Here is a 23,252-nt window from a genome sequence, read left to right on the forward strand (position 1 = left end):
ACCTCACTGTTTTTATAATGTGCACGAGCCTTTGCTATTGAAATGGTCAAGCATTACAATGGAGCCTTTAATGCACATGCTCAGACAAGCACTGAGGGAAGGGATTTAGTTCGGGTGGTTTTTTTTTTTTTTTTGGTCTTCCTGCTTTGTACACTCGGAGACTTGTGTAATCAGACACGTGACTGAGAAGCCGAGAAAAAGTGAGCGGGTTACCGAAACTAAAAAAAAAAAAAAAGAAGGTAAAAGTGCGCGTGCATGAACACAGCTGGGGGGCGGTGATGTCGTGAGCGCGCTTGCCTGTCTCGGTAATGGTGTGAGCGCGCTTTAAGTGTCGCCTGAAAACATCTGGAAAAATGAATGTTGGATTTGGGTACTTAATCCTCAGCGCTGTCACGTCGCTTGCACAAGCGAAGGTAGGAAACTTCTTATCTCTTTACTTTAGCTGAGTAATGTTTCGTGGTAAAGAATGATTCATAACGATAGTCATGTCAGTTTTGAGAATCCTGAGTCCTCAGGTAAAGAAGGAGGACTTGTGATCAGAAGGAGCTGCACTGGAGCACAGCATGAGTCACAGGAATCCTTAATTACTTTTATTCAGGAAAAAAAAGTGGTTTCTATTTTCTCATATATAAATAAGTAGTTGGACACACACGCACACACACACACACACACACAGTGTCCTACTGTATTTATATTTTTAGGAAACACACTGTGTTGTTCCTCCTGTATGAGATGAAATTTTATTTTAATTAAAGTGTTTATTCTCTTGTCCCTTCCTTTTTTCCCCCTTTTTTTAACCATTGTCTATAATGGCTTTTCTCCACCGTACCCTCAAGAACTTATAACAGAGAGACCCCTAAAGAGAACTAGAGCAGACAACAACAATGATTTGGTGGTTCCTCATATCAAGAGAAGTTCATTTGGTGGAAGAACTTCAGCCTACGCAGGTCCCGAGTTATGGAACACCTTGCCTAGAGAACTTAAGTCACGTGTAAACATTAACAATTTCAAGAAACCATCGAAAACCTTCCTATTTAAAATCAGCTTCGTAGACTCTGACTTGTTTATTGAATTTTAATGATTTTTTAAATGTATTTTTATTCGGTAGTGATTTTAGACTTTTATTATTTTTGCATTTTTTTTAATTGTAAAGCACTATAGAGTGTACACATTTATTACATAATGCTATTATTACTGCTTTTATTATTATTATAATAACCTCTGCTCTCGACATTTTGAACTTCACCATGAAGGTGTGACTCACACTGTGTAATTACCCACAAATTCCCAGTTCAGCAGAACACACTGTTGTGCTGAAGTGAGAATGAAGGAATGCGTTAAATGTTCACAGCTTTAATTGCTGTAGTTGCTAAATCGGCACTGCAAAGTGATCCAGCTCTTAAAACTGTTCAACCATAAGACAACATAACGCAACATAAGTGCAGCACGTTTCCGTGAACACAAACCTCACACACCTGAAAAGCCTGAAATATGTTTATGCAGCAAAATGTTACAGCGTGCACAAATGTTCAGATTTTACACAAGGGTTTAATTCACCAGGGCTTCTGTGCTGTTTTGAGTTTTAAGACTCATTCCCTAATATTCCACCTCAAGGCCATTCTGATTCACCACGCTTCCACTACTCGGAAAGGAACAGTTCCCGAGAAAGTAAATAATACTCACAAATTCCAGGTAACCCTTGTAAAATATCCAACTTTCACATTTCCTTCTTCCTCTTCTTCTTCTTTTTATTTTTTAAATTAGACTTATGAGGTGAATAGTTTGTCGAAATCGTGTAAATTTCACGCTGAAATCACCACCTGCCTGTTTTATTTTAACCAAGATTCCGTGGCTTAGTAATGTTAATAAATCCACACATGGAATAGCATATAGAATGAAGGGATTTTCAGTTTAATCAAAATGTAATGCTTGAGTCCCTCCTAAGAAAATAAAAATTTGAATATACCCTTAGAAAAAAAAAATCATTTCCAGCACCGTAAAATGTAATGAGCAGAAGTTTGATCAGAATTTTTAGGAGGCCTTATTGAAATTAGGGACGTGTTGATGTTTGTTCATTACTAGACCCCAGAGGATCTTCCAGGAACCTTTAGTTTTCTGTGTACAGCAAAAAGATGTCCTTTGCAGATAAGGTTCTCGGTAGAATCTACTGAGAAAGCTAGTATCCTTAAAAATAAAAAACACAAATGCTGAAGAACCCTTTTTTCATTAGACTGCATCTATATTAAAAAAAAAAATTAACAAAGCAAACAAAAGGTTCCCAAAGCCATGTTTGAAAGTTCCACCAATGAGACATTCGAGGATCTTCCAGGAGACTTGAGGGTTCCTCTGTGGTTTCTTGGATGGTTCAGAACTGTTGCTTTCTAAATGGATTCCACTGAGAATCGTGTGTGTAAAGGAAACACTGTGCTTTACATCAAGCAGTCTGTTTACGGGTTCTCGCGACCCGATGGAGAGAAAGAGCAGAAGAGTGGCACTTCACCCACTTTTTGTTACGTGACTAAGCAGAGGTGAGGTCTGATACTGAAATGCAGTGGAAATGTGTGTAATAGTTGATGCGGTGAGGTTTTCTGTAAGGACACACTTATGTAACATTTAAATAAGGAGTCTCCAGTGTCAGCACTTTGTAACAGTCTGAGCTGAAGCTTCAGGATGTGCGGTTAGAGGAAAATAATCAACTTCAGGTCCGGTAACAGGAACTTCACTTCATTAAACTGCTCTGTCATGGATTATTTTATGATAAATGCATGACTCTGAGTGTTTTATTCCTTACTTAACATCTTTTTTTTTTGCAAATAGGGAAATCCTTAAGGTTCTACAATATCTAGAACCCAATAATAGACAGACAGTTTCCCTTACACTGTTACATAAAACATAGAACCCATTGAGAAAGCTAAGAATTCTGACCTGGATAAAGAAACATTGATGAACCTGTTTTAAAACTGTACTTGTCGTGATCATTTATGATTTTATATATATATATATATATATATATATATATATATATATATATATATATTTGAGCAAATGTTCATGTCGGCTGTAATAATGGTGACAGTTATGGACACGGCTATGTTTTATTCTTTTTATATATAAGGCTGAATTTTTACAGTCGCTGTGTCAGTACATCTGATGATTAAACCAAAACGTTATTTGTGTCAGGAGTTGAAATGGATTACAGTATCATGTTAGTGTTTTACTGTGAAATACAGCACTCACCACTCGTATTTTTCATCCGAGCTCCATCCGGGACATGGAGAACCAAAACCGTGACATAAACCTCTGTGTGTCACTCGTGAGGAAATCGATGAATTGTTTTGATAAATTTGGGGACTTTTTGTTTGTGAATGTGTTGACATAAAAAGAAAATTGCATGTTGGCTTGAAGATATGAAGTTTATCTTCTTGTGTTGAAAAACTCACATTTTTCATATGAAATACATTCCGGATCTGAGTGACATATTTAAATAATATTGTCTGGATTTTTTTCGTGGTCTATCAGATATATTCCATTCAGCGAGCATGATACTGAACGAGTCGAAGACGAGTAGCTGAATGGAATATATCTGATATACAACAAAAAAAGCCAGCAGTATTATTATTATTATTATTATTATTATTATTATTATTATCCACACACATTCCTTTTGGGTGTTCAACGCATCTTTCTCTTTCAAAATTCTTTCAAAATCTTCCGTATTTAATGAAGCAAACCTGGCAGCCATGTTTGTTTACAAATTGTCCCAGTCGCTCAGGCCAAGTTTACATTAGACCGTATCTGTCTCGTTTTCTTCGCGGATGCACTGTCCATTTACATTAAACCGCCTGGAAACGCCGGGAAACGGGAATCCGCCAGGGTCCACGTATTCAATCCAGATCGTGTCTGGTCCGGTGCTGTGTAAACATTGAGAATACGCGGATACGCTGTGCTGAGCTCTAGCTGGCGTCGTCATTGGACAGCGTCACTGTGACATCCACCTTCCTGATTCGCTGGCGTTGGTCATGTGACGCGACTGCTGAAAAACGGCGCGGACTTCCGCCTTGTATCACCTTTCATTAAAGAGTATAAAAGTATGAAAATACTGCAAATACTGATGCAAATACTGCCCATTGTGTAGTTATGATTGTCTTTAGGCTTGCCATCCTTCCACTTGCAAGTGGTAAGTGACGCGCATGCCCGACATGCACTGGGATCACACACACAGCGGCTCAGTCCCGAATCACTGCTCGTGCGCTCCACTCGTGCGCTCTGTGAGCTGCGCAGGGCCGGAGTGCGCACCCTCCAGAGGGCACTCGCTGTTCAGGGCGGAGTGATTTGGAGCGCAGGATGCCTGCGGAGCCGAGCGTATCCGTGTATTGGCGTTGCTGTGTGCAGGCGAATCGTGTATTGGTGTTGCTGTGTGCACACTAACCGTTTTAAAAATGTTAATCTGATGATCCGCTGATACGGTCTAATGTAAACCCCACTTCACTCGCTAGTACGGACGTGTTACGTCTCCGACGTGTGACGTCATGTTGTCTTGACAACCATGCAATATCATAAACCATATTCAACGCTCATTCAACATTGGGTAGAGTGATGTAATACATGTAGGATAAGCGACATGCTAACAATATTGCATGCTATCAAACCAAATCAATGGTTTGATTTGGCAGCACAGTGGTGTAGTCAATGGTTAGCACGGTCGCCTCACAGCAAGAAGGTTCTGGGTTCGAAACCCAGCAGCCGGCGAGGGCCTTTCTGTGCGGAGTTTGCATGTTCTCCCTGTGTCTGTGTGGGTTTCCTCCGGGCGCTCCGGTTTCCCCCACAATCCAGAGACATGCAGGTTAGGTTAATATGGGACGGCCTTGGGCTGAGGTGCCCTTGAGCGAGGCACCGAACTCCTGATTGCTACCTGGGTGCTGTTAGCATGGCTGCCCACTGCTCTGGGTATGTGTGTGTGCTCATTGCTCACGTGTGTGTTCACTGCTTCAGATGGGTTAAATGCAGAGAGGAAATTTCACAAGTGTGTGATGAATAAAGTTGTGCTTTCCTTCTTTCAATGAAACCCGCTAGAAGGGAATAGAACACGTGTTTTTATTCCATCAAAAAAATGTCCTGTATGGATAATAATTCCTGATATTTCACACTGATGATGTCACTCCGAGTGTTTTCCCACTGACTTGTCAAAATGGTGAAGCGGTTCAAAATTAAAATTCTTTTAACTTGTGTATTTTTTTGTGTTTGTGTCCATATAATATAAAGAACATTACACAGTGGTGTGCAGATATGAAGTTTATCTTCTTGTGTTGGAAAATACAGTGGTGCTTGAAAGTTTGTGAACCCTTTAGAATTTTCTATATTTCTGCATAAATATGACCTAAAACATCATCAGATTTTCACACAAGTCCTAAAAGTAGATAAAGAGAACCCAGTTAAACAAATGAGACAAAAATATTATACTTGGCCATTTATTTATTGAGGAAAATGATCCAATATTGCATATCTGTGAGTGGCAAAAGTATGTGAACCTCTAGGATAAGCAGTTAATTTGAAGGTGAAATTAGAGTCAGGTGTTTTCAATCAATGGGATGACAATCAGGTGTGAGTGGGCACCCTGTTTTATTTAAAGAACAGGGATCTATCAAAGTCTGATCTTCACAACACATGTTTGTGGAAGTGTATCATGGCACGAACAAAGGAGATTTCTGAGGACCTCAGAAAAAGCGTTGTTGATGCTCATCAGGCTGGAAAAGGTTACAAAACCATCTCTAAAGAGTTTGGACTCCACCAATCCACAGTCAGACAGATTGTGTACAAATGGAGGAAATTCAAGACCATTGTTACCCTCCCCAGGAGTGGTCGACCATCAAAGATCACTCCAAGAGCAAGGTGTGTAATAGTCAGCAAGGTCACAAAGGACCCCAGGGTAACTTCTAAGCAACTGAAGGCCTCTCTCACATTGGCTAATGTTAATGTTCATGAGTCCACCATCAGGAGAACACTGAACAACAATGGTCTGCATGGCAGGGTTGCAAGGAGAAAGCCACTGCTCTCCAAAAAGAACATTGCTGCTCGTCTGCAGTTTGCTAAAGATCACGTGGACAAGCCAGAAAGCTATTGGAAAATGTTTTGTGAACGGATGAGACCAAAATAGAACTTTTTGGTTTAAATGAGAAGCGTTATGTTTGGAGAAAGGAAAACACTGCATTCCAGCATAAGAACCTTATCCCATCTGTGAAACATGGTGGTGGTAGTATCATGGTTTGGGCCTGTTTTGCTGCATCTGGGCCAGGACGGCTTGCCATCACTGATGGAACAATGAATTCTGAATTATACCAGCGAATTCTAAAGGAAAATGTCAGGACATCTGTCCATGAACTCAATCTCAAGAGAAGGTGGGTCATGCAGCAAGACAACGACCCTGAGCACACAAGTCGTTCTACCAAAGAATGGTTAAAGAAGAATAAAGTTAATGTTTTGGAATGGCCAAGTCAAAGTCCTGACCTTAATCCAATGGAAATGTTGTGGAAGGACCTGAAGCGAGCAGTTCATGTGAGGAAACCCACCAACATCCCAGAGTTGAAGCTGTTCTGTACGGAGGAACGGGCTAAAATTCCTCCAAGCCGGTGTGCAGGACTGATCAACAGTTACCGGAAACGTTTAGTTGCAGTTATTGCTGCACAAGGGGGTCACACCAGATACTGAAAGCAAAGGTTCACATACTTTTGCCACTCATAGATATGTAATATTGGATCATTTTCCTCAATAAATAAATGACCAAGTATAATATTTTTGTCTCATTTGTTTAACTGGGTTCTCTTTATCTACTTTTAGGACTTGTGTGAAAATCTGATGATGTTTTAGGTCATATTTATGCACAAATATAGAAAATTCTAAAGGGTTCACAAACTTTCAAGCACCACTGTGTATACACGTTCACCACTCGAAGATAATCTTCATATCTTCACACCACTGTGTAATATCCTTTCTGTATGCCAAAAAGATTTTTTTTTTCATTTTTGATGCCAAATCTGACAAACCAGGAAACAGTGAAGGTCTGAAACCTGATTCTAGTCATTTATTTAAAAACAAGTGCTTGTTATCAGAAGGTACTGATGTTTTGATAACTTGCTTGAGCCCCAATATGATGAATTGAAGTTCAGAATTCTAAAAAAACACCAATACATTGAAGTGTAATGGAGCCAAATTGTTAAAAATCCCATTGAAGTCTTTAAAAATGTTCCACGTGTGTGTGATGTCAGGAGTTTTGTTGTGAGCTTGTAGAAGGGCTGCAAAGGAAAAGGTGCAGAGTCGGACAGCAGGCATGTGTTTGCAGGTGGTGTGTGTGTGTGTGTGTGTAAAAGAAAGTGTCAGCGTTTAAGTGCTTGCGTTTTGCAAGTGCGGTTGTTGGTGCGTCATGCAGCACACCGCTATTCAGGAAGTGTCACGTCCTTTCTTCAAAGAAACCCGCCCGCTCGCTCTGATTGGTCGGATCTGGTCTCTTGCTTTGTGTGAAACCGCTGTCAGTGGACGCTCAGTGGAGCCTCTGACCAATCACAGCGCAGGGTTTCTGTACAGGCCCGTCGAAATGCATTCCGGAAGCAATTATCGTCTGAAAGGGGCTTGTTTCCGGGTAACGTCTGAGCGTTTCCCAGAAAGGGCGTTTGAGGAGAGACATGCTTAATATTATGGGATGGATTTATAATCTTCAGATTTGTGCAACCATAATGCATGTTAAAATATTAATCAGTTAAAGGATTTATTGTTGTTGTTTGCTGCTAAGCTGCAGTTCTATGTAAGTTGTGCTGTCTGGGTGTGAATAAACCAGAATTAAAATTCTTCTCTTGTACATTGAAAGAAGTGTTTTATTCCTCTAATACTGCATCTGTTTACAACAATTATCCATCCATCCATCCATTATCCGTAGCCGCTTATCCTGTGCAGGGTCACAGGCGAGCTGGATCCTATCCCAGCTGACTCTGGGTGAGAGGCGGGGTTCACCCTGGACAAGTCACCAGGTCATCACAGGGCTGACACATAGAGAGAAACAACCATTCGCGGTCAATTTAGAGCCACAAATTAACCTAACCTGCATGTCTTTGGACTGTGGGGGAAACCGGAGCACCTGGAGGAAACCCACGCGGACACGGGGAGAACATGCAAACTCCGCACAGAAAGGCCCTCGCCGGCCACGGGGCTCAAACCCAGACCTTCTTGCTATGAGGCGACAGTGTTAACCACTAAGAAAGAAAGCCCAACTTTATTCATCACACACTTGTGAAATTTCCTCTCTGTATTTAATCCATCTGAAGCAGTGAACACACACTGCAAAAAATGGCCTTTCAAAAATAAGAAATAAAAGATTAAAACAAAGCATATTTGCTTGAATCAGGTGAAAAAAATCTGCCAATGGAACTAGTCACATTTGACTTGGTAAGATTTCTTAAAGTAAGATGAAAAATCTAACCTGTTTTTAGATGAAATAATTCCAAAATAAGATCGGGGAACTTATTATGCGAGATCTGATTAACTCAAAATAATCAAAATAGTTCTTATAACAAGATCGTACTTCTTACATTTAGCCATTCAAGTCATTTTTATTTATTTCATTTTAAGGGTATTTCACTTAAATTCATGACAAAGTCTTAGCAGTAAAACTGAATTTAAGATAAATATACTAATATTAGGATTGTTAAATTCTACAACTAAGCATTGCTAGCTTAAAAGATTCTCCTTTTGTGACCTGTAATTAGTAAAATACTCTAGATATGAGACCAGAGACTATCTTGAATCAAGTTGACGACACGTGTAGCATTGCAACAAGTTCATTTTTTTCCCATTTCAACATTCAAACATTTAAAACATCTCTTAAGATTCCACTTCCCCAGGACCTCAGGCACCAAAAAAATAAATAATAATAATAAAAAAGTCTACGCGTTTTGACTTACAGTGCTTACACAACGCCAAAGCAACAGTGCATTTTGGGGGCACTGACTATTCATGTGTACGAGGGGTTTACAAGATCAGGCACAAACAAACAAAAAACACTGAACTTAACTCACAGCATTCCAAAAAGACCTCAATAAAACGCCCTCCACACAGCAAAATCCCCAGTGTTGAATTAACACCCAGCGTGTTGATTTAACACCCTACTGTGTTTATATAGGTCCAGTTGGACACAAATTAACTCTGAAAGTGTTAATTCAACACTGAGGAATTTGCTGTGCACTCACTCATAGCCTTTTTGAAGGCACTTGTCTGGTCTAGAGTCTGTACAGCATCTAGAAGGAGCTCACTCTGAATGACTGAGAAAACAGTCGCAGTAAACTAAGGATATGCAGGGTGACCAAACGTCTACGCATTTTGACTTGCAGCGCTTACACACCGCCAAAGCAACAATGCATTTTGGGGGCACTGACTATTTGTGTTTGTTTTTTTGTTTGGTGCCTGATTTCAGTAAAGTTCATTTATTCCCAAAACAAGCATACTTTGGTTTTTTTTTTTCTTGAAACAAGATGAACCGCATTTGACAAACGTCCAAAATGTACTTACTTGTTTTAAAAAAAACTTGTTTTATTTTCAAAGGTGCTCCAAATAAGACTTTTTCAAGACATTTTGTCTATACAAGATTTTCAAGATGGACTGTCTAAAAACTAGCCTTGCTAGCTAAATGAGGTTTTGCTTGTTGGGCAATTATGTCTTATAATAAGGGTGGCGAGATGTTTTAACTTGAAAATAGACAAATAAACTTCCTAAGATTTTTATTTTTTGCAGTGCAGACACGGGGAGAACATGCAAACTCCACACCGAAAGGTTCTTGTTGGCCGCTGGGCTTGAACCCAAGACCTTCTTGCTATGAGGCGACAGTGTTAACCACTAAGAAAGAAAGCACAACTTTATTCATCACACACTTGTGAAATTTCCTCTCTGTATTTAATCCATCTGAAGCAGTGAACACACACATGAACAATGAGCGCACACACATACCCAGAGCAGTGCACTGCAAAAACTAGCCATCCTCATCTCATCTCATCTCATTATCTCTAGCCGCTTTATCCTTCTACAGGGTTGCAGGCAAGCTGGAGCCTATCCCAGCTGACTACGGGCGAAAACTAGCCATCCTAATATAAGGAAAAACATAATAAATTTGAGAAGATTTAGACTATAATCAAGTGAAATAATCTGCCAGTGCAGTAAGATAATTACACTTGGTAAGACATCTTAGAATAAGTTGGTTGCAGTCTAGAACTAGGTTTAATAATCTCAAACTTGGTGTCTTGTTTTTTTCTAATAAGAAATGCTAGATCGTTTCAACTATTTTCAAGATATTTTCACTTGCTAAGATATCATTTTTTGCAGTGTGGGCAGCCATGCTAACAGCGCCCAGGGAGCAGTTGGGAGCCTCGCTCAAGGGCACCTCAGCCCAAGGCCGTCCCATATTAACCTTACCGCATGTCTTTGGGGGAAACTGGAGCACCTGGAGGAAACCCACACAGACACGGGGAGAACATGCAAACTCCACACAGAAAGGCCCTCGCCGGCCACGGGGCTCGAACCCAGAACCTTCTTGCTGTGAGGCAATTGTGCTAACCACTACACCACCGTTCTCTCTCTCTCTGTCTGTTTACATTTAACATTGTAGAACAGAAAGTTAGTTCCTGTTATCACTTCTGTTACAGCAATTATAAGCACTCATTCCTTTTTTACCGTGAAACTGCAAAAAGTATAAACTCCTCTTTCCTGAAGATGTTGGAGAACCTCGAGTTCCAGCTTCACCTCTGAGTGTTTGTGACAAAGCGATGACACTGGAGACTCCTTCCATAAGTGTTACATAAACGCCTCCTTATCAACCAGAAAATATCACTGTATCAAAAAAAAATGATGGGTTTTTCTACGTTAAATAAGAGCATGTTTTAATCAGGACATTTCTGGAAGTTTTGCAGGCATTCCACAATATGCAGGTTTCCTACAGTCATGAAAAATCGTGGAATTTGAAAATAGCGGTCGATTTCCAGGCACTGTTAGCTGCTTCACTCTCATCCACCATCAAACCAGGAACCAGAAACAAAGTCTGAACTGCAAAGGCGCTGTAGGCACGGAAGGTGGCTAAATCAGTGGTGTAATGGTGTCTTGTGTGGCACAGTGGTGTAGTGGTTAGCATGATTTCTGGGTGCAAAAAAACCAACAACAACACACACACATATTAATATACTTCTATTTCATAATCACACCACACACATGGTGATTAGCACTGTTGCCTCACAGCAAGAATGTTCTGGGTTTGAGCCCAGTGGCCAGTGAGGGTCTTTCTGTGTGGAGTTTGGATGTTCTCCCCGTGTCTGTGTGGGTTTCCTCTGGGTGCTCGGGTTTCCCCCACCTTCCAAAGACATGCAGGTTAGGATAACAGGGCCTGAAGGTCCCCTCCTAGAACTGCCACCTTATTGTGGTGGAGGAGTTTGTGTGCTTGAATGATCCTAGGAGCTATGTTGTCGGGGGCATTATGCCCCTGTCAGGGTTTCCCAAGGCAGACAGGTCCTAGGTGACAGGCCAGACTAAGAGCAGTTCACCAAAACCCCTATGGAGAAAAATCTGAGGACCGTGACGTCGCCCAGGATGACGCAGCCGGGGCCCCACCCTGGAGCCAGGCCCGGGGTTGGGGCTCGTATGCGAGCGCTTGGTGGCCGGGCCTTTGCCCATGGGGCCCGGCCGGGCTCAGCCCGAAGAGGTGACGTGGGCCCGACCTCCTGTGGGTTCACCACCCACAAAGGTAGCAGTAGGGGACTGGTGCAATGTGGATTTGGTGGCAGTCGAAGGCAGGGGCCTCGACGACCTGATCCCCGGACACAGCGGCTGGCTGTTGGGACATGGAATGTCACTTTGCTGGGGGGGAAAGAGCCTGAGCTTGTGCGGGAGGTTGAGAGGTACCGGCTAGAGATAGTCGGGCTCACCTCCACGCACAGCTTGGGCTCTGGAACCCAGCTCCTCGAGAGGGGCTGGACTCTCCACTTCTCTGGAGTCGCCCGTGGTGAGCGGCGGCGGGCTGGTGTGGGCTTGCTTATAGCTCCCCAGCTCAGCCGTCATGTGTTGGAGTTTACCCCAGTGAACGAGAGGGTCGCCTCTCTGCGCCTTCGGATTGGGGAGAGGGCTCTTGCTGTTGTTTGTGCCTACGGCCCAAATAGCAGTATAGAGTATCCGGCCTTCTTGGAGTCCCTGGGAGAGGTACTGAGGAGTGCTCAGACTGGGGACTCCATTGTGCTACTGGGAGACTTCAATGCTCACGTGGGCGATGACAGTGACACCTGGAGGGGCGTGGTTGGGAGGAACGGCCTCCCCGATCTGAACCCGAGTGGTGTTTTGTTATTGGACTTCTGTGCTAGTCACGGTTTGTCCATAACGAACACCATGTTCGAGCATAGGGGTGTCCATAAGTACACGTGGCACCAGGACACCTTAGGTCGGAGGTCGATGATCGACTTTGTAGTCGTTTCATCTGATCTCCGGCCCTATGTCTTGGACACTCGGGTGAAGAGAGGGGCTGAGCTGTCAACTGATCACCACCTGGTGGTGAGTTGGATCCGCTGGCGGAGGAGGAAGCTGGACAGACCTGGCAGGCCCAAACGTATGGTGAGGGTCTGCTGGGAACGTCTGGCCGAGCACTCTGTTGGGGAGGTCTTTAACTCCCACCTCCGGGAGAGCTTTTCCCAGCTTCCGAGGGAGGCGGGGGACATTGAGTCTGAGTGGACCATGTTCTCTACCTCCATTGTGGACGCAGCTGTTCGGAGCTGTGGCCACAAGGTCTCCGGTGCCTGTCGTGGCGGCAATCCCCGAACCCGGTGGTGGACACCAGAAGTAAGGGATGCCGTCAAGCTGAAGAAGGAGTCCTATCGGGCCATGTTAACCTCCAGGACTCCCGAGGCAGCTGACGGGTATCGGCAGGCCAGGCGTGCTGCAGCTCGGGCAGTTGCGGAGGCAAAAACTCGGAACTGGGAGGAGTTCGGGGAGGCCATGGAGAAGGACTATCGGTTGGCCTCGAAGAAATTCTGGCAAACCGTCCGCCGCCTCAGGAGGGGAAGCAGTACTCTGCCAACACTGTTTACAGTGCGGGTGGGGAGCTGTTGACCTCGACTGGGGACATTGTCGGGCGGTGGAAGGAATACTTTGAGGATCTCCTCAATCCTACCATCATGTCTTCCACTGAGGAGACTGAGGCTGATGACTCAGAGGTGGACTCGTCCATTACCCAAGCCGAAGTCACTGAGGTGGTTTGCAAGCTCCTCGGTGGCAAGGCACCGGGGGTGGATGAGATCCGCCCTGAGTATCTCAAGTCTCTGGATGTTGTGGGGCTGTCTTGGTTGACACGCCTCTGCAATATCACGTGGCGGTCAGGGACAGTGCCTCTGGAGTGGCAGACTGGGGTGGTGGTCCCTCTTTTTAAGAAAGGGGACCGGAGAGTGTGCTCCAATTATAGGGGAATCACACTTCTCAGCCTCCCAGGGAAGGTTTACTCCAGGGTACTGGAGAGGAGAATTCGACCGATAGTCGAACCTCGGATCCAGGAGGAACAATGCGGTTTTCGTCCTGGTCGCGGAACACTGGACCAGCTCTATACCCTTCATAGGGTGCTCGAGGGTTCATGGGAGTTTGCCCAACCAGTCCACATGTGCTTTGTGGATCTGGAGAAGGCATTCGACCGTGTCCCCCGTAGTATTCTGTGGGGGGTGCTTCGGGAGTATGGGGTTCGGGGCTCTTTGCTAAGGGCTGTCCGGTCCCTGTACGAACGGAGCAGGAGTCTGGTTCGCATTGCCGGCAGTAAGTCAGACCTGTTCCCAGTGCATGTTGGACTCCGGCAGGGCTGCCCTTTGTCACCGGTTCTGTTCATAATTTTTATGGACAGAATTTCTAGGTGCAGCCAGGGGCCAGAAGGAATCCTGTTTGGGAACCACAGGATTTCATCTCTGCTTTTTGCGGATGATGTTGTCCTGTTGGCTTCTTCAAACCAGGACCTTCAGCATGCACTGGGGCGGTTTGCAGTCGAGTGTGAAGCGGCTGGGATGAGAATCAGCACCTCCAAGTCCGAGGCCATGGTTCTCGATCGGAAAAGGGTGGCTTGCCCTCTCCACGTTGGTGGAGAAGTTCTGCCTCAAGTGGAGGAGTTTAAGTACTGTATCTCGGGATCTTGTTCACGAGTGAGGGAAGGATGGAGCGTGAGATCGACAGGCGGATCGGTGCAGCCTCCGCAGTGATGCGGTCGCTTTACCGGTCCGTCATGGTGAAGAAGGAGCTGAGCCAAAAGGCGAAGCTCTCAATTTACCGGTCGATCTACGTTCCGACTCTCACCTATGGTCATGAGCTTTGGGTAATGACCGAAAGGACAAGATCGCGGATACAAGCGGCCGAAATGAGTTTCCTTCGCAGGGTGGCTGGGCGCTCCCTTAGAGATAGGGTGAGAAGCACAGTCACTTGGGAGGAGCTCAGAGTAGAGCCGCTGCTGCTCCACATCGAGAGGAATCAGCTGAGGTGGCTCGGGCATCTTTTGCGGATGCCTCCTGGACGCCTCCCTCGGGAGGTGTTCCAGGCATGTCCCCCCGGAAGGAGGCCCCGGGGAAGACCCAGGACACACTGGAGGGACTATGTCTCTCGGCTGGCCTGGGAACGCCTCGGTGTTCTTCCCGAGGAGCTGGCCGAGGTGTCTGGGGAAAGGGAAGTTTGGGCTTCCCTGCTTAGACTGCTGCCTCCGCGACCCGGTCCCGGATAAAGCGGAAGAAGACGAGACGAGACGAGACGAGGCCTGAAGGTTGGGCTGAAGTGCACCTAACCCCCAACTGCTCTGGGTAGGTGCACTGCAAAAAACTGAAAACTGAATTTGAGGAGAAAATTCCTTAATACTCGTGAAATGATCTTGCTGCATGGACAGATAAGTTTACTTGACAAGACATCTTGGAGTAAGTTGGTTACCATCTAGAACTAGTTTTAATAATCTCAGAGTTAGTGCCTTGTATTCTTCTAGTAGGAAATGCGAGATCATTTCAACTATATTCAAGATATTCTAACTTGTTAAGATATCATTTTTGCAGTGTAGAAGAATACAAGACGCCAACTCTGAGATTATTAAAACTAGTTCTAAACTGTAACCAACTTATTCCGAGATGTCTTGTCAAGTAAAATTATCTGTCCATGTGGCAAGATCATTTCACTACTATTAAGGAATTTTCTCCTCAAATTCAGTTTTTTTGCAGTGTGTGTGTGTGTGTGTGTGTGCTCATTTCTCACTTGTGTGTGCAAGTTTGTATTCACTGCTTCATGGGTTAAATACAGAGGAGACATTTCACATATGATAAATAAAAGTTCTTGTTCTTTTAAACCTCACAACTCCTACAAGTCATATGAAGAACAAAGAAGAAAAGTGGAGTTCTTTTCACACTGGAGTTCTTTTCGGAGTTTCTCATCTCATTATCTCTAGCCGCTTTATCCTTCTACAGGGTCGCAGGCAAGCTGGATCCTATCCCAGCTGACTACAGGCGAAAGGCGGGGTACACCCTGGACAAGTCGCCAGGTCATCACAGGGCTGACACATAGACACAGACAACCATTCACACTCACATTCACACCTACGGTCAATTTAGAGTCACCAGTTAACCTAACCTGCATGTCTTTGGACTGTGGGGGAAACCGGAGCACCCGGAGGAAACCCACGCGGACACGGGAAGAACATGCAAACTCCACACAGAAAGGCCCTCACCGGCCACGGGGCTCAAACCCAGGACCTTCTTGCTGTGAGGCGACAGCGCTAACCACTACACCACCGTGCCGCCCCATTTTCGGAGTTTGACACATTTTATTCTGTAAACATCATGGTGTGGTAACGTTACTTAAATAAATGTTTTTAGTTTGTATCAAACCACACAGCTTGCCATTAATTTTAGTTAAAATCTACCATGTATATTTTGACTGATTTTTAATTCTTATTTTTCATATATACACAAACATTTCAGAGAATGTATGGTCATAAAATTTAGCCTCAAAGGCATAGAAATTTATTGGTAAAAATGTATATGAACCATGAAGACTGAAAGTAATTATTAACAGCTGAAAAGTTAGTCAGTGTGACATTGTTTCATAAATAAAACATTTTAATGATTCACAAAATTGTCATGGTATACGATTAAGAATAAAAAACTTTTATGCTGTTACTGGAAAAGAATCAGGGAACTTCTGGGGTCGCGGCCAGCCGCTGACCCTGCGCTCACCATTTATTTGTTTGTTTGTTTGTTTGTTTGTTTGTTTGTGTTTTTAGACTTGTTTTAATGTATTTATCCGAGTTTATTTGTCTGGGGTGATTATCACTTGTTGGAAATTATCACTTGTTGGAAATATCCTAACCTGCATGTCTTTTATTCCAAATGCAATTAGCATTCTTAACTCAACAAAGTGAGTGATCCACAGACACTGATAACTTCTATTTGTCTTTTTATTTTATTCTATTTTGCACAACCCTCTGTGTTTGTTGTCTGTGTTACTGTTTGTTAAGTTGTGTTGTTGAAATGTGTGTTGTTTGTATGTTATATGTGATGGTGAGCCAAAGATAATTTTCCACCTTGGTGGACAATAAAAATTTATTCTATTCTATTCTATTCTATTCTATTCTATAATCAACTTTGGAGTGTGCATCACTATCACCATGGTGCCCAAGCTGTACTGTATGCCTACTATTTTTTTAAACTTCTGCTTTTTTTTTTTAAATATTGCTTAAATCAATAGTTCATTGATTACTCAACAGGTCTGCTGATAGTCATGCACATTTCCAAGTTGTGCAACTGTACCAGCTTGCTGACGATAGATTGTACACTCCATACTACAGTGGTGCTTGAAAGTTTGTGAACCCTTTAGAATTTTCTATATTACTGCATAAATATGACCTAAAACAACATCAGAGTTTCACACAAGTCCTAAAAGTAGATAAAGAGAACCCAGTTAAACAAATGAAACAAAATTTTTTTTTGAAAACCTTAAGCACACAAGTCGTTCTACCAAAGAATGGTTAAAGAAGAATAAAGTTAATGTTTTGGAATGGCCAAGTCAAAGTCCTGACCTTAGTCCAATCGAAATGTTGTGGAAGGACCTGAAGCGAGCAGTTCATGTGAGGAAACCCACCAACATCCCAGAGTTGAAGCTGTTCTGTACGGAGGAACGGGCTAAAATTCCTCCAAGCCGGTGTGCAGGACTGATCAACAGTTACCGCAAACGTTTAGTTGCAGTTATTGCTGCACAAGGGGGTCACACCAGATACTGAAAGCAAAGGTTCACATACTTTTGCCACTCACAGATATGTAATATTGGATCATTTTCCTCAATAAATAAATGGCCAAGTATAATATATTTGTCTCATTTGTTTAACTGGGTTCTCTTTATCTAGTTTTAGGACTTGTGTGAAAATCTGATGATGTTTTAGATCGTATTTATGCAGAAATATAGAAAATTATAAAGGGTTCACAAACTTTCAAGCTCCACTGTATAAGGAAGATTTCATGCCTTTAGTGTATAAAATGGACTCGTGACCAGAAAATGGAATTTGCTGCTTTTTTGCTGGGGCCTGTTCTGTGGCATCAGCTCCTGGGTGAGGGTCTGTCTGTATGTCAATAAGTAGTCTTTGGTTCTTTTCCATCTGCAGTCCTATTCGCTCCCTTATGTCGCGGACGGGAAGTGCAGGGACAGCTATACCGAATACATGGTCGAGAACCGCTGCTGCAGCAAATGCAGTCCTGGTAAGATGATCTGTTGATGTACACTACCGTTCAAAAGTTTGGGGTCACCCAGACAATTTTGTGTTTTCCATGAAAAGTCACACTTTTATTTCCCACCATAAGTTGTAAAATGAATAGAAAATATAGTCAAGACATTTTTCTGGCCATTTTGAGCATTTAATCGACCCCACAAATGTGATGCTCCAGAAACTCAATCTGCTCAAAGGAAGGTCAGTTTTATAGCTTCTCTAAAGAGCTCAACTGTTTTCAGCTGTGCTAACATGATTGTACAAGGGTTTTCTAATCATCCATTAGCCTTCTGAGGCAATGAGCAAACACATTGTACCATTAGAACACTGGAGTGAGAGTTGCTGGAAATGGGCCTCTATACACCTATGGAGATATTGCACCAAAAACCAGACATTTGCAGCTAGAATAGTCATTTACCACATTAGCAATGTATAGAGTGGATTTCTGATTAGTTTAAAGTGATCGTCATTGAAAAGAACAGTGCTTTTCTTTCAAAAATAAGGACATTTCAAAGTGACCCCAAACTTTTGAACGGTAGTATATGATGTGATGATGTATTCTCAGGTGTGTTTAAATGCTGAAATGTTTTGGTGCTTACCATGTGGCATGTGTTAATATTGATACAGGGACTCGAAAGAAGAGCGATTGTACCAGTGTGGAAGATACGGTGTGTGTACCCTGTCCTTTGGAAATGTACTCCGACAACTGGAATTATTTCCCAAACTGCTTCTTATGCAGCAAATGTCTAGACGGTAGGAGTCCTTTTGTAATGATCACAATCTGCTCAGGGTGGTGCAGTGGTTTGCACTGTCACCTCACAGCAAGAAGGTTCTGGATTCGAACTTTGTACATTTGTACAGTGTCTTGCAAAAGTATTCATCCCCCTTGGTGTTTGTCCTGTTTTCGTCACATTACAATCTGGAATTAAAATGGATTTTTGGAGGGTGAGCACCATTTGATTTACACAACATGTCTACCACTTTATAGGTGCAGATTGTTTTTTTTTTGTGTGTGACACAAACAATAATGAAGATGAAAAAAACAGAAATCTGGAGTGTGCATAAGTATTCACCCCCTTTTGTATGAAACCTCTAAATAAGAGCTGGTCTGACCAATTCACTTCATAAGTCACATAATTAGATGATTACGATCCACCTGTGTGCATTCAAAGTGTCACATGATCTGTCACATGATGTCTGTATAAATCAACCTGTTCTGGAAGGACCCTGACTCTGCAACGCTACTACGCAAGCAATATGAAAACCAAGGAGCCTTTAAACAGGTCAGAGACAAAGTTGTGGAGAAGTATAGATCAGGGTTGGGTTATAAAAAATATCCCAAACTTTGAATATCCCACGGAGTGCCATTAAATCCATTATAGCAAAATGGAAAGAATATGGCCCCACTACAAACCTGACAAGAGAAGGCCCCGCCCACCAAAACTCGCAGACTGGGCAAGGAGGGCATTAATCAGAGATGCAACAAAGACACCAAAGATAACACTGAAGGAGCTGCAAAGATCCACAGTGGAGATGGGAGGATCTGTCCATAGGACCACTTTTAAGCCGTACACTCCACAGAGCGGGGCTTTATGGAAGAGTGGCCAGAAAAAAAAATTGCTTTAAGAAAACACGTTTGGAGTTTGCCCAACAGCATGTGACAGACTCCCCAAACATATGGAAGAAGATTCTCTGGTCAAATGAGACAAAAATTGACCTTTTTGGTCATCATGGGAAATGCCATGTGTGGCGCAAACCCAACACCCTGAGAACACCATCCCAACAATGAAGCATGGTGGTGGCAGCATCATGCTGTGGGGATGTTTTTCATCTGCAGGGACAGGAAAGCTGGTCAGGACTGAAGGAAAGATGGATGGCACTAAATACAGGGCAATTCTGGAGGAAAACCTGTTTGAGTCAGCCAGAGGTTTCAGACTGGGACGCAGGTTCATGTTCCAGCAGGACAATGACCCTAAACGTACTGCTAAAGCTACGCTGGAGTGGTTTAAAGGGAAACATTTAAATGTCTTGGAATGGCCGAGTCAAAGCCCAGACCCCAATCCAATTGAGAATCTGTGGCATAACTTGAAGACTGCTATACACCATCACAACCCATCTAACATGAAGGAGTTGGAGCAGTTTTGCCTTGAGGAATGGGCAAAAATCCCAGTGGCTAGATGTGCTAAGCTAATAGATACATACCCCAAAAGACTTGCAGCTGTAATTGCAGCAAAAAGTGGCTCTATAAAGTATTGACTTTTGGGGAGTGAATACCCATGCACACTCCAGATTACTGTTTTTTCATCTTAACTATTGTTTGTGTCACAATTAAAAAAAAAAATCAACTTTAAAGTGGTAGGCATGTTGTGTAAATCAAATGGTGCTAACCCCCCAAAAATTCATTTTAATTCCAGCTTGTCATGCGACAAAACAGGACAAACACCAAGGGGCATGAATACTTTTCCAAGACACTGGAGTTCATCCCTTAATATAGACCCTTTACTGAAGACTGCTGTTTGTAATTTTATGCACATCAGCTGCTTTGAATTAAAGACACAGTTAAATTGAACAAAATGTACGTAATTGTTTCCTTCCTGTAATAATCACTCAGTTATATGCAAAGTGACCCTTTTAATGCTGTTTGACTTTTCAACTCTTTTGGCAGAAAAGGGCATGAAATACGCCAAGCAGTGCGCCCCTAACAGCAATGCAGTGTGTGTGTGTAAGCCTGGATGGTACTGTCTTTTTAACGAAGACTCTCCTTCTTGTACTACTTGTGAAAAGCATAGGATGTGCGCTCCTGGTAAAGGATCGATTTCACCAGGTAGGAGGGAAAGTTCAATACATATTTGTTATTTGCCAGCTGGGAGGTCCGTATCGTGAAATACCGTGACCGAGGTCTTGACAGTATTGACCGAGGCCGAGGTCACGGTATTTCACCATACGGACCGACCTTACGCTGGTAAATTATATATTTATTTTTTTCTTTACCAAATTCTAACAGAAAACGAGAGCGCCCAAAAGGGAAAACCGAGGCGAGCCGCCATTTTGAATCCTCATTCACGGCTGTCATGCAAATTGCTTTCTCCTCGGTATACAAGTGCACTTCCATGGCAGGAAAAAAAACTACATTTTGCCGCCTATGTAGTCCCCTATTTATACAAATAGGAGTCATTCAGGATTCAGCCATGTTTTTGCTTGGCGTTAGAAAGTTACAGGTTTTAGCTTTCTCCTGAAATGTTTTCTTTTATTTCTTCTTTCTCAGGGTAGTAAAACTCGCTTTCGCTGTGAACACTGTCGTTATCGTTATCCATGCTGTAAAATTAATGCTATTTTGAATTCCCATTCATGGCTGTAATGCAAATTGCTTCCTCCTCGGTATACAAGTGCACTTCCATAGCAGGAAAAAAACTACATTTTGTCGCCTATGTAGTCCCCTATTTATACAAATAGGAGTCATTCAGGATTCAGCCATGATTTTGCTCGGCGTTAGCAAATTACAGGTTTTTAGCTTTCTCCTGAAATGTTTTCTTTCTTCTTCCTCAGGGTAGTAAAACTCGCTTTTGCTGTGAACACTGTCATTATCGCCATCCATGCTGTAAAATTAATGCTATTCTCCTGAGAAATGCTGGCAAAAATGTGTAAGATTTTTGATAAAAATCTTATAAATAAATCTTATTAAAAAAAAGATAAATGTTGACAAAAAATGCTACTATGTTTGTTGTTGTTGTGAATGAGCGAGTTGCCAGAGGTCCGTAACTGGGGTCCGTAACATAGGATACGGACCAGCTCGCCAGCCAATCAGAGCGCAGGATTTGGACCGCGAAAAAAATAAAATAATTTACATTATCGTTTAGTTATTATATGAGTGGGGTTTTTTTTAAGGCTCGATTCTGATTGGTCGGAAGGTGTTGAGTAATGGGTATGGGTGATTTGAACTCAGGAGATGGTGTGCAGTGAATATTAGAAGGCCGCTGTGAATTCTGGGAAGTGGAGTCCTGAGTACAAGCAGATGCAGAGGTGACGAACCATACACCTCCCGAGGAGTTCACTTTGGGAGTGATGGTTTTTCTGGGGGCAATGGTTTATTAGCATGCTTGTGTGGGTCTAAGATGTCATTGGCCAGGAGCCAGCAGTGCTCCCTGGGGCTGTAGTCCTCCCACTCGACCAGGTATTCTCGGTTGCCTCCTTTGTGGCAAGAATTGAGGATGTCGTGAACAATGTAAGCAGGTTGACCATCATGGGTGAAGGAATCAGGAGGTGAACTGGAGAGATCATTTGTGACTAACGGACCAGGGATGGAAGGTTTCGGGCATCCGATTGTGTCAAGGCAAGCCCAGCTTGATGCGCTGCAGGATCTTAAAGGGGCCGATGTATTTGGCAGTGAGTTTTTTACAAGCTTGTGGGTTCCTGATGTCTTTGTTGATGGCCACACTTTGTCACCTGGGTTATATTGAGGGGTTTCCCCTCTATGATGGTCAGTGAAGTGCTTGAATCTTTGCTCCACTTGCTCTAAGCGCTGGTGGACACTGCAGGTACATCAGTGGGATGGTCACCCTATGGGTGAGTGAACTCGTCGTCTGTTTTCTTCCTCATGAATGAGAGTCGGAGATCATGGATTTGGTCATATCTCTCCACTGTTTCCTGTTGTATGTCATCCTGCGACATCCCGCTCCAGTCTTTGACGTCATCTGACCATCTTCTTTTCGGTCAGCCTCTTGGCCTCTGACCTTCCATTTTCCCCTGTAGGATAACAGAAGAAAGCTTGCTAGCTCTAGTAATGCATCCAAAGTACTTGAGCTTCCTCTCCATGATGTGTTGTAGCAACTGGCGTGTAGTTTAAAGTTCTTCCAATATGGACTGGTTCGTTCTCATTTCAGTCCAGCTGACTCTGAGTAATCTCCAATAGGCATAGAGTTCAAAAGCCTCTATTTTGTTTTATCCTCTTTTATTAGAGTCCAGCTTTCGCACCCATAGGTAACATTCTGAGTAATTTCAGCTTGGTGTGTATGCAGAGAACTCTCTCTTTTCATAACGTTGAGAGCTCTTTTACTGGTTTATGTGCCATTCCAAGTTGGGTGCGAATTTCCTTACTACAGTTTGTCATGATGGATGTTCACTTCAAGATACTTAAAACAGGCGACCTGTGAGTGACCTGAATGCCCTTAAATACTGTGGTGGCGAGACTGAGATGGAGGTGATTAAGTGATTAGAACTCCGGAGACTGTGAGCGGTGAGGTGCAGGATGGTCGTTGTAGTCCGTGGTGGCCATATTAGAAAGCACTGTCAATTCTGGGATGTGGAGTCTTGAGTGCAAGCAGGTGCAGACATGACATAAAAATAAGCAGATTTTGTGTGTGAGAAAGAGAGAGAGATGGATCTGTATTTGAGGTCAGTTTGTGACGAACCTTTCATTCAGTTGTAACCCACCTGTGTTTGTTTTGAACTTGTGACCTCAGTCTGTTTCATCATGAGGCTGACT

At 43.1% G+C, this 23,252-nt stretch overlaps 1 protein-coding gene across 1 annotated transcript in view; it reads left to right on the plus strand.

Moving 5' to 3' along the window:
* The first annotated feature begins 214 nt into the window (after positions 1–214).
* tnfrsf1b (tumor necrosis factor receptor superfamily, member 1B) overlaps positions 215–23,252 on the plus strand; it is a 33,653-nt gene continuing 10,615 nt past the window's right edge. Inside the window, exons 1-4 of the mRNA XM_060910885.1 lie at positions 215–413; positions 17,669–17,762; positions 18,398–18,523; positions 20,436–20,594. Coding sequence (XP_060766868.1) covers positions 354–413; positions 17,669–17,762; positions 18,398–18,523; positions 20,436–20,594 — 439 coding nt within the window. The 5' untranslated portion in view covers positions 215–353. The remainder of the gene's footprint in view (positions 414–17,668; positions 17,763–18,397; positions 18,524–20,435; positions 20,595–23,252) is intronic.

This window comes from Neoarius graeffei, chromosome 26 (assembly GCF_027579695.1).
Source record: "Neoarius graeffei isolate fNeoGra1 chromosome 26, fNeoGra1.pri, whole genome shotgun sequence".
Lineage (NCBI taxonomy): Eukaryota > Metazoa > Chordata > Actinopteri > Siluriformes > Ariidae > Neoarius > Neoarius graeffei.